The sequence below is a fragment of the Orcinus orca genome, chromosome 14, assembly GCF_937001465.1.
Source record: "Orcinus orca chromosome 14, mOrcOrc1.1, whole genome shotgun sequence".
Taxonomy (NCBI): Eukaryota; Metazoa; Chordata; class Mammalia; order Artiodactyla; family Delphinidae; genus Orcinus; species Orcinus orca.
This window is the reverse complement of record NC_064572.1, coordinates 10,313,516-10,325,679: the sequence shown is the minus strand read 5'-3', so window position 1 is coordinate 10,325,679 and position 12,164 is coordinate 10,313,516. Positions and strand designations below refer to the sequence as shown.

Below are 12,164 nucleotides of genomic sequence, written 5' to 3'. Positions count from 1 at the left end.
ATGAAGTCCCAAAACCCCAGTCCACTGGGAGGAGGGGGCTGCTTAGAAAAGATGACCCCGAGGGCCCGCAGAGGACGCACCCGGGTGGATGCGGGAGAGACAGATGCTTGGCCCTGGTTCCTGCTGGCACACTGGCACTCAGCTTTGCCCTTCAGAACCTGTTAGTGGCTTCGCCTTTTGGCCTCAGTGCTTTTACCATCCAGAAGGGTGCATTAAGTGCCTTTTGGTGCGTGTTCCCCTGCCAGCTCTGCACCGAATGAGTAATGAGGAACGGTCCCTGTCTCCTGGAAGCAAGGCTGAGGATTTAACTGAAATAGTGAGGATTTATATAAAGATGGGCAAGATGGTAGATAGATAGATCGGGAGACAGAGAGGCAGACAGATGATGGGTAGAAGATAGATGATGGAGATAGATAGATGGATGGATGGATACATGATAGATAGAGATGAATCAATAGATGATAGCTAGGTAATAGAAGATAGATGAGAGATGGAAGGAAGGGAGGGAGGGAGGGAGGGAGGGAGGGAGAGGTAGATAGGTAGGTAGATGGGCAAAGTGATTGCCATTAGCTGCTTAGGGGGAAGAAGGCCCCCTTCCCCGCCCCGTGCCGTCTGCCCCAACCCCAAGCAGAGCGGTCGCCCAGCCAGAGGCCTCCAGTGCTGGGCTCTCAGGCCAGGAGTTTTTCATTGCTTAGTTAACAGTTGTTATCGCATGAGAATTTTAAGTTTCAAAATCACATAAAGGGATCTTCCAGGTGGGAAAACGCAAGGTGGGTTCCAAATGGAGAAATTCCTCAGCGCTTGGCACGTCTAACCAGGTGACCTGTGGGAACCAGAGGGAGGCTGGAGTCTGGGGGTTTCTGGCTGGCGGGGCCGCAGGCGTTTAAAGAGCCGAAGATGGGCGTGCTGGACGGGCTCTGACTCAGTGAGCTGCCTCTTCCCTTTCGTAGAAGTGAAGCTGTGCCGGCGCTTGGGGCTAGCGCTGCTTCCTGTCCTAAAATCCAGGCCCCATAGGTTGTGAACACCCCCCCATTCACCGCCGGAGCCTGAGGCTGGGAGCAGTCACAGGTTTTCGTGGCAGATGTCGGAGCTGCATCTTCCAGAGCCCAAACCAGCTGTGCATTTTCCATCGTTGCTTTTTTTTTTTTTTTTTTGCGGTACGCGGGCCTCTCACCATCGTGGCCTCTCCCGTTGCGGAGCACAGGCTCCGGACGCGCAGGCTCAGCGGCCATGGCTCACGGGCCCAGCCGCCCCACGGCACGTGGGATCTTCCCGGACCGGGGCAAGAACCCGCGTCCCCTGCATCGGCAGGTGGACTCTCAACCACTGCGCCACCAGGGAAGTCCTCCATCATTGCTTCTTAAAATCGCTTCTCCCAAGGCCACCAAGAGTGACCACCTTTCAGACCATCTGGCTTAGAGTCCCAAGGGGGCCCCAGTGGGCTGAGAGAAGCTGGTGGGGCGTGAGTCCTGGAGGGGGAATGACATGACAGATGGCCCCTTCTGCCCTCCAGCCCTGCCTGAAGCCTCACCATCCCCCTGCCTCAGTGGCTGCCCGGGGCGAGGCTTTCCTGAAACTCACCAGGGGGCATCACAGCTGGTGGCATAAGCCAGACACCCATTCTGCGGGGCTGGACAGGGTTGGAGTCCAAACTTGCCTTCAAAAGGATGAAACACCATGAGACAGTTGGCTTGAAACCAGCCACTGGGACTCACAGCCACGCCTCAAGGCAGCAGGGAAATCTCGGGACGTCAGGGCACAGCAGGCCCCTGAGAGACATCTAGAAAAGCTCGAAGCTGGCATCAGAAAGGGACAACCTTACTCCCCACACCCAGGACACAGACACCTCCTCCTGCCCCTGGAAAACTGAAATGTCCCCTTCTTTTTACTACCACTCTGGTTAAAGCCATACGGGGACATGGCCACCTTTGGCTTGGTTCACTGCACGCGCTCACTCCCTGGGGAAGTTCAAGGCCAGGACCCCTGTCCCTTCTCTCCACGTCCCTCGGCGGCAGCTAGAAACACGCCCCACCTGTGAGTAAGCACCGTGTCGGAACCCCGGGGCTTGGAGAACAAAGCCCAGGAGGGGGTAAGCTTCTGGTGGGATCCCAGGCTGCATCCCTCAGCGCCCGATAAACGCAGGTGCTCACACGCGTCCACGCTGCAGGCTAGAGGAGAGCTGCCCCCGCCCGGCTCAGGCCTCCACCCACAGGCCGCCGCCCCTGAGCCGGTGCAGAGTGGGGATGGGGTAGGGGGACTCCCGTGCCCTGACAGGGCCAGGTGCAAAGCTGTCAGTTACCAAAGCCCCGAGTGCAGTAGCCCTCGTGACCCCAAGGACACCGGCCCCAGAAGGAGCCGCACATGGGGAGGGGACGGCCCTGCCCGGCGCCACCAAGGACTCTTCCCAGATGACGCAGCCAGTGGTGAGATGCCCGAAGGCCCCTGGAAGAGGGAGGGCGGCCTGGGAAGCCACCCCCCCCACCCGCTGCCATTCCCAGCAGGACGGCATCGCCAAAGGGGCCTCTGTGCTGTGCAGTTGCTGGGTTTCCTTCTAACCTCTGGCTTCTCTGGCCTCCTTCTCGCCCTCCCTCCGACTGAATCAAACCATGGTGCCCGCAGCTTCCAGAAAGCAAGCCAGGAGCCTGCTCAGCCGGTGCAGGGAAGTTAGAGGTCGGTCTCCAGTCCTGGGGGGGATATTCCTGATCCCGTATCTTTGTACTCGACCTGGAAGACTCACTTTCCCAGCTCCTGTTCCGTAGCTCGCCTCCCAGGCTACAGGGGAGGCCCAGGGCCCAGTCTGCAGGGGCACACGGGTCGCGGGGGGGGTGGGTCTCAGTGTCTAGGTCAAGGCACTTTTGAAGCTTCCCAGATGGTTCCAATGGCTAAGGTTAAGAAGCCCTTGGCCAAACCCAAACCGCCTGGGGCTGGCTCTGTTCCCAGTCAGGGGTTGAAGAAGCTCTGGGTTTCCGTGCGAGGTGAGTTTTGCAGGTTGGGTCGTTGTTTCCTGGTCAGTGTGCCGCGTGCCGAGCCTGTCGATGCGCCGATGCAGAGAGGAAGGGCGGAGGGTGGAGAGCACCGCGTGATGCCACGTAGGCAACCAGTGATGACCAGTGTGCTGTGCCCTGTGGGAGTCCCTGGGGCCGAGGTGAAGGACCTGACTTCCCGGGCAGGGCATGACAGAGAAGCCTAGCTATGCAGCAATGATTGAGCCGCTCTCAAGGGGGAATGTGAATGAAATTCTAAGAACAGACTCTTGTTTTACTCACAGTGCCCAAGGCTCAGTGCCCATAACTGGAGTCCCAACTGCTCCCTCGCTCCCTGGGTCCCTGCTTCAGTCCCCAGCCGAGTATCCCCATCCTGGCCCTTGCCAGACTCCCAGAGGACTGCAACCCCAGGTGGGCACAGTGTGTGGACGCCCAGCACCTCATGCCTGACTCGCGGGCCCTCACGCCCTACGGCCAGGAACTCACTATGCAGCCCTAAGTGCGGCCTGACCACCTGCAGACTTCTTGCTCGAAGGGGACTCAGCCCACTGGTGGAGGCTGGTGGGCTGCTTGCTGAGGAGAGCAGTTAGGAATTTGTAACTAATCTGAATCCCATATTGGACAGGAAGGCTATCTCTTCTATCCTATTTTTTTAATAGTTTAGTGTTTTATTTTGAAATTTTTTACAGAAAAACTTCAAGAATAAGGCAATGAATACCTACATACATTTCATCTAGATTCAATAGTTAACATTTGATACATATAATTTCTCTCTTCTATCCTATTCTAAGGATTTGCACCACCACCTTTCAGATAACAATCAAAGACCAAGGAATAGTGCTGGGATAATGAACAGGGGCGGGGAATTTACATGGCATTTCAACCCAGGTCCTAAGGAGGTTTTCCCTAGAAACGCTCCGAATTTGATAACGAAGTAACTGGCAAACTAAGTTAAACTACAGAATAATAAGTAGCATAGATGTATTTAGCTTGGTTTCGTGCTCGTTCCATTTGCAAAATTAACTTTTAAAAAATCAAGAGCGACAAAAAAAAAACCCAAGAAAATGTGAAGCAGTGAGATCGGGGCGGGGGTTACCCCATCTTGCATGGAACACGGACCATTCCCCTTTGTTACTGGAATGAGCCAAGTTGCCCCACTAAGTACGGGTGGTCTCTCCAACATCAAAATCACTGGCTTGCGGATGAATGTGGACTATTCTGGGGCAGCAATCAGCGTTACCGTATAAATCACAAGCAGATGTTTGGCCTTGCCAAGCTCTGAATAAACTAACAAATCACCATCTCTGTTCTTCATTCTGATTCGTCAGGGTCCCTTTCTCCCTCTTTCTTCCTCTATAAGAGTAACATACTCAGCTCTGCAGTGGGACCGTTCAGATGGGCCCATCCCCGGGGGGAGGGGGAGCCCCATGCCGGGGAGCTGCCTGCACTCACCCGGGGAGCCTGATCCCAGTACCACTCTGTGAGCAGCATTGCGGGGGGGGGGCACCCCGATTTCTCAGCAGACGGGCAGGAGGGAGCCAGGTGGGAGCCCCAGTGCCCTCTGGAAACGGGCCCCCACCACCACAGTGGGCACCTGGCAGTAAGGTCAACGTGAGGCAGGAGGGCCCTTTCAGCCAGTCCGCCGCTGTGGGAAGGGCAGGGCTAGAGAGGACCCGGGGAATGTCCACAGTAACATCTGTGCCCTAAGGAGTTACCTCGCAAAAGACGTGTTCCCATAGACAAACGTAAATATTTCAGAATCACCGGGTGCCCGGTTAATCACTTGGGCCTTTGGGGTGAGGTGACATTCCTTGGGGGTACCCACCCTGCAGCCCCCTCTATTTTTACCCATTGAATGTAACTGTACCCACTCCTGGAGACACGTCAGTAGGGCAATTGGTAGCACCGTGACGTCACCAGCTGCCCCCTTCAGAATAATATTTTATTGATTTTTACTTTTTAAACTGAAGTACAGTTGATTTACAAATGTTGTGTTAATTTCTGTACAGCAAAGTGATTCGATTAAACATATATATACCTTCTTTCTCATATTCTTTTCCGTTACGGTTTATCATAGGCTACTGAATACAGTTCTCTGTGCTTCCCAGTAGGACCTTGTGGTTAAAATAATATTTTAGAATTAGACCCTGGTGAGTCCCGAGGCTTAAGTCAAGGAACTCGGCGTTCCAGCAATTCAAGGCTCGTCCACCCGCCTAGTCTCTAAAGCCGCAGAGGTAAGTCAGGCACAAGACAGGCGCTTTAAGCCCGCCTTCCTCCAGAGATGTGCCAGGACCAAAGCCTCGGGCAGTCCGGTCCCTTGTGTCCAAAATGGCCTTGTTTTTCTCTCTCTCTCTCTCTTTTTTTAGATTTAGGCCAGGGTGGTTATATGTATATGTATAACTGATTCACTTTGCTGCACACCTGAAACTAACACAACATTGTAAATCAACTAGACTCCAGTAAAAAATAAAATAAAGGCCTCGTCTTAGCAAGTCTCAGCAAGAGCTGGGCCAGGAAGGACCCCTGAGGGGAGGGACAACTGGCCCAAGGGAGCTGGGAGCCCCTCCAGTCCACTGGGAGCCCTGACAGACGTGGGAACCCGGGCCGTGCACGCCCGAGTTGGGCCGGGGAGGGCTTCCTCTCAAAGACCTTGATCTTAAGGGAAAACTTTTCTAGAAAAAAAAGGCCACAGCATGTGGCTCAACCCGTTTTTCCTCTTTCGAAGGCAACTAGACATGATGCAAACCTGCATGCTTTCCCTGCATCACTGCTTATCAGAGGAGCCCGGGAACCCAGTCCCGAAGCAGGGACGTGATGGGATTTGCCTGATGAGGCCACGTTATGGGTTTGCCCAGGACAGGGGCTCCCAGGGACGAGGGACTTCGGTGCGGAACCCAGGACAGGCCTGGGCAAACCGGACGGGCCCATCGCCCTGGCCTGTGGCCCACACCAACACCCCCGCCCCATCCTTCAGTTCTCAGGCCTCAGTGGAGCCCCGAGCTGGGCTCCCAACCCTCCATCCCAGCCCAGAAGGTGGGAGGCCAGCCTGGGTCCCTCGGGCCCCGCAGAGCAGCCCGCCTGCCTCAGCATGCGGACACTGACATGGGCAGCTGCCTGCCACGGCAAGCCGGTCTGCTCTGTTTTTTTTTTTTTAAATCCCCCCTTTTTAGAAAGCTCTGGTTGACTAGATAAGTGACTTTTTGAATGCCCTTGCTTTTCCCTCTTTGTCTTTAATTCCCACACTTATGTGTTGTTGTTTTTATTAAATTAATTTATGGTGGGTTTACGATGTCGTGTTAATTTCAGGTGCACGGCAAAGCGATTCAGTTATCCATACAGATATATCCGTTCTTTTTCAGATTCTTTTCCCACATGGGTTATTACAGACTATTGAGTAGAGTTCCCTGTGCTCTACGGTAGGTCCTTGTCGTTTACCTATTCTGCTCTGCTTTCCTTTAAAGGCAGGAGAAAAGGCAGGACTCAGTCCGTCCAGGCCCCCAGGGTCTTAAGCCAAACACCGCCCATCCCGCGCTCATCCGGCCCCACCGTGGACAGCCACCCGGCCTTCCTGCAGACGTCCACGTCAGTCCACGAGCTGGCCCGGCGGCTCTCGGGCAGCCGGCTGTCCCCGTGCACCTCGGCGGCATCCCTGCGCTCCCAGCCCCCGCCCGCCCCCGCTGCCGGCCACCTGAGCGTCCGCGAGCGGGCCGAGGCCCTCATCAGGTCCAGCCTGGGCTCGTCCACCAGCTCCACCCTCAGCTTCCTCTTTGGCAAGAGGAGCTTCTCGAGCGTCCTGGTCATTTCCGGGCTGTCTGCCGCCGAGGGGGGTAACACCAGCGACACCCAGTCCTCCAGCAGTGTCAACATCACCCTGGGCCCCTCGGCCAGGACCACCAGCCAGCCCGCACGGGTGAGGAGCTCGGGGGGTGGGGGGCACTCCTGGCCGATGAGCCCGGTCCCCCGGGCCTGCAGGCTCCCATCACCTGCCCTGTAGGGTTCCCAGAGTAACAGACAGGCAACGAGACGGGAGCTGGACTGGCCGCGCTCGGAAGCGGACAGGATGTATGGCACGTGTACCGTAATGACGACGCCCAGGCAGGCGGTGGAGGGAGCCGGTGTCAGAGTCCCCTTCGCCCTGAACCCAGGATGTCGGGGGCGGGGGGGGGGGCATGTCCTCCACGGGTGCAGACAGAACCTTCTCTTTCCACATTCCTCTGGCTGAGGGAGAGGAAAGGACACACATCAGCACTGCAGGCAGCTCACCATCAGTTCCGAGCCACTAGATTTAACGGTGGCTCCCGAGATGGCTTTCTACTTTTACGCAGTTAAATGTTAGAGAGTTTTGAGGACTCTGCCCAAATAAACGGTTCCTTATCGAGAATCCCAAGCTGGCTGGCGCTGGATGAATAACTGGGCTTCACAAGTTAAGTACGTAAGTAAACACCCAGCCGCTCTCTTCTGTACTGTGGTAGGGAGGGAGAAATCGGAGATGTTAAGGCAAAAGCCGGCATCAGGTTGGAGACTTCCACGCTCCGTTTGAACGGTCACACGCCGTCCTGCCCGCGAAGGGGCAGAGCCGCAGGCTGCTGGCCTTCTGGTTCCGGGCGTGGCTTTTTGGAGGTGGATGATGGGGGCTCTGCCCTTACCCTCTTCCCAAAGGGAAAAGCCCTACAGGCCGGCGCCTGCCCCCGCCCGCAGGAGAAGCCATACAGTGGCACCTGCAGCCACCCTGAAACCAGGCCGGCATGCACCACCCTTAGTAGAGCCGTGGCGTTGCAGCGATGGTGCGCTAGCCTTCAGGGCAGGGTTATGAGCATCCCGGAGCCCCGGGTTGCTTTAGGAGTTTAAGTTAGATAGCTAAGCATAAACAAACTTCCCTTTTTTCATTTCCTCAGTAACGGTGCACAAAGTATCGCAGCTCTCTGCCACCCCCAATGTGTGTTTAAGACAGTCTGTGGATGCAGCTCTGGGATTCTGGCCAATTCTCTCTCCCACAGGGATGGCTGGGTCCTTGGGACCACGTGCAGCCACAATAAAAAGGCCTCGGTCATACTGTTTGGCGTCAAACCTGCAGGACTGAGCAGCTGTGCAGGACTCAATGTATATGAAGTGACATTGACCCAAACTCAGGAAATCCAGGCTCACAAGTGACCTCTTGCCCAAGGTCATGTTTTTCCAGGTTACCCGAGAAGAGGGCCCTCTGTGCAGAGGCGCCTCCCTCTGCCCGTGGCTCGGGCTGCATGCTCTGTCCTCAAAGACCCCCCCCCGGCTTTGGTCCTCTGTAACTGGACCTGACTTTAGACTCTGACCCCAGGTTCCTGCCACACTGCTGGCTGGTACCTACAGCCGTGGGGTGGTCATCCGGGGAAGCAATCAGCTTTGCTGAGCCATCACTTGTTGCTTCTGTTTTCTCTTTGGAAGCACTTTTCCGAGCCGTGCGAACCCACGGAGGCCACCGAGCAGGGGCTGCTTCGAGATCGCCACGCGGCCGAGAACCTGCGGGTGATGTGCAGAAGGGCAAGCCAGGAGGACATGGGCCTGGACGACACGGCCTCCCAGCAGAGCGCTTCCGACGAGCAGTAGCTGAGCTCGGGCCGGAGAAGCCACGCCGTTGGGGAGGGACGCAAGCCCCCCCCCCAGCTTCTCCCCTGTGCTCCCCAAACTAAACAGCACAAAGAATGACAGCCGGGAGACCCATCCTGTGGAAGATAAGTGCTGTGTACAAAACAGAATAACTTGATCTCAGGTTCTTGAAAAATATCTCACGTGATGAACACAAACCTTGACACCAGGCCTCCCTCCTGCTCTGGCACTCGCGGCCCCAGAGAGGCGGGACGCGGGAAGCACCCCTCCCAGAACTGGAAAATTCAAATAAAAGCCATGTTAACATCTTAAGACAACTCAAATAGAGCACATAAATAACTCCTTCCGGTCCTGATGAAAATAAGACAGCTGCATGCTAAACAACTGGCATTCTGTATGTCACTGTTACTGTGGAAAAGAGGCGGACAGCAGTGCGTATCACACCATCAGCTGGTCCAATGCGCTGATGTCCAGTCTACATATAAACATCTCACTTCTTTATAATATTTATGCAGATGTTAAGTAAGTATAAACCAGTGGCAGCTTTACTGCAAAAAATGTGATAGTGCATGCAGTCACGTCCAAAGCATCCTGTGAAAGGAGCCAACCATCCCCAGCAACGTGAGTGCAGAAGTCAAGTTGAGGCAGGTCACGGAGGGCCGCCTAGGAATGATGTTAACTGCAGTCACAGCAACGTCCTGCAAGAAGCCAGGCCCCGTCTCGCCCAGCGCTCCTGTGTGCTTCCCAGGAATGCACGCCTGTCTCCAAGCCAAGCAATCTTTACCGCGTCACAGGACATTTGCACATACCTTTGTTTTTGGAATTAAAATGTTTACAGTTATTGCTGTGTCCAGTTGTTTGAGTTCTGCTGAAACTGTTGTCACTTCTAAAAAAAACCAAAAAACAACAAAAGAAATACCACATCCTTCACTGTAAGAATGACATTTAGGCAACTTCTTTTTTAAAAAAAAAATTATTTTTTATTGAAGTATAGTTGATTTACAACGTTGTGTTAGTTTCAGGTATACAGCAAAGTGATTCAGTTATACACATATATATTCTTTTTCAGATTCTTTTTTTTAATTGAAGTATAGTTGATTTATAATGCTGTAGGCAAATTCTGAGACAGCTTTTCTCATCTTAAGATTCCCATCAGGTAGAGCAGAAACCTGGCTTCTTCCTGACATGAGGGAGGAAGAAGGGATCGTAGAACACAGCCCATGGAGAATATCATCCCTGACCTGGCGAACCGTCACTTTTGGAAAGACCTAAATAGTTAGGGATACTCAATTTGGAAACAGTCACACAAATTTCTTAAAGGTACCTGGAGTTTGGAAGTGTAGGCAGAGGGGAGGGTATTGCAGAGAATTCCTTACCCCTTGGAAGTAGATGGCAATATTCTTTTTTTTATAAAATAAGAATTAGAAATTAATAACAATAGGTAGACTCTGTATAATTGGAGACACAGTGCATGATTCTCAAATCAGCAATCCCTGGAGGTGCACTCCTTCTTATTTCTGATGGATTTGCTGACGTCTGTCTAAAGAGAAGCTGATAGAACCTCACCGCAGTCCTCCAAGTCGGCTCAAGCAAACCTGGCTGGCAGTTCCCAAAATTCTTCTGGGCAACATTGCAGCCAAGCCCTCAGGACTAAAGGGCAGCCTTGAGCTGTGAGCATGGCCTCCCCATATAGGGTGGCCACTTGAATTAGGTAAGACAATGACCCACGCCCAGCAGCATTCAGACTGGGCACTCCTCGGGCCTCCACAAGTAAGAAACACAGAGTCACCGCTTCCCCAGCCAGTGAGAGCTGCTCAAAGAGCTGGGAGAGCAGTCTGCAGGGACAGCGCGATGCAGGTGAGAAGGCAGACACGACGTGGGTACTCCTGCCACTGGAGATTCGAGAGCTGCTTTTCCGACTGCTGGGTTACTGCTCATCCCGCTTCTCTGGTAGCCTTTTGGGACGCAGTGGGAGAAGGAAAGGTGTAGTTTACCCACATCGGGGCCAGACTCCTCAGACAGGGATGCCACCCTCTGCGTTGTCTATGGCAGTAAAGCCACCTGAGTGTACGCTCTGAGCGTGTGCACACGTAGACCCATGGGTGAGATCGTGGCTGGATCCCCTCCAGGATTCTTAACGGACTGTCAACGACGCGGCCACGTGACTTTTTCAAGTGTTGCAAACAACTTTTATATTTACAACTCATGAGCTTGTTAATCTGATCTTCAGCGAGTCAACTGTTTATCAGAGCATATTCCTTGCAAAATATTGTATTATTAGCCCCCATTTAGAGGAGATTTTCCGAAGGTGACATTTCTTGCTGGAGTTATTCACCTGTTCCGTCAGAACACAGCTAAAGAGTTATTTATTTTCTACATTTGGACACTGAACAAAACTGCTTCTCCTCTAAAGATAATATAAACTGTAGTGCTTGGCCTTCTATAAATCACGGGGCTAACCTGGCATTACTGATTTTCATTTGTGCCCTGTGTGTTAAAGCCACCTGCCTGGCAAGTCGTTTTCTAAAACCGCTTTGGTGCACTGACCTCTCCTGGCCCATGAAACGGGCATCGCAAGGCCTGCTCCCCAAGCCCTCCTCTCAAGCCTGCTCCACTTTCCTACTGCTTTGTCCCAAGTCACAAGCACCTGCCATCAGCTGCCCCCAGCGCCCCTACTCCCACGCGGTCTTCCCAGACACAGCATTCTACGAACACGAGACAGACGGAGAAGAACCTGACATCTCCCTGACATCTCCCTGACATGTGCCAATTCAGAGAAGAAAAGAAACCATTTGGGGAACTTCCCTGGCGGTCCAGTGGTTAGGGCCCCAGGTTTGATCCCTGGTCAGGGAACTAAGATCCCACATGCCCCTCGGCTTGGCCAAAAAAAACCCATTTTTTAAAATACTGCGTGTGTCCTGCCCCTAGGTTCTTCAGAACCATTTTTTTTTTTTTTTTTTTTAAGATTCCATATATATGTGTTAGCATACGGTATTTGTTTTTCTCTTTCTGACTTGCTTCCTGCACTGTCTGCTGCCCCAGGGCCCAGCTCACGGGACACCTCGCTCCACAGATGCCCGGACCGGTCAGAGGTCATATTCAAGGGCACACCCGGCATTAGCACCAGCTGGGTTTGTAGCTAAGGCTAAAGAAATCCTGGTAATTCATAGTTCTTCACCAAAACTGGCCTAAAGACACTGCACTGGTTATCGTCATTGTGTCCCATCAACCCCTGGGAGGGCAGCTGTTATCCTCTGTGAGCTTTGGGGCTTCAGTGGTCTGTCCCACGCGGCCCTGCCCAGGCTGCACCTTCTCTCTCTGCACCGTCTTCCCCGCAGCCCGGGCCCCGGCCCCGGGCGCCCCCCAGGGGATCACAAGGACGCCTGAGGGTGGTTTCCTTCAGGCTGTGGCGACGCCTTCCTTTGATGGTACCCACTTCCCTCTTTTCTGGGAGGGAAACGGGGCCCAGGAAGGTTTGCGAACTTGTCTAAATGAACGGGGCCAAAGTGCGGCTCTGATCTGAAGCCCTGCTGGGTACCCAGCGCTACCAACATTTCTACAGACTGCTCGTCTCTCCCACGCAAGGACCCACATGCG

At 53.9% G+C, this 12,164-nt stretch overlaps 1 protein-coding gene across 7 annotated transcripts in view; it reads left to right on the top strand.

Annotated features, from left to right (window-relative positions):
* The window catches only part of PCNX2 (pecanex 2), a 274,063-nt gene extending 264,655 nt beyond the window's left edge, over positions 1-9,408 (top strand). For 4 of the 7 annotated variants that reach the window (XM_033408945.2, XM_049696787.1, XM_004281580.3 and 1 more), the window contains 2 exons: positions 6,446-6,894; positions 8,406-9,408. In XM_033408945.2, the coding sequence (XP_033264836.1) occupies positions 6,446-6,894; positions 8,406-8,567 (611 nt within the window). In that variant the 3' untranslated portion in view covers positions 8,568-9,408. Of the gene's footprint in view, positions 1-1,513; positions 4,050-5,092; positions 6,895-8,405 lie in introns of those variants that run through there. The other 3 variants (XR_007471226.1, XM_049696789.1, XM_049696788.1) reach the window with 3 other exon arrangements.
* Positions 9,409-12,164: the final 2,756 nt, after the last annotated feature.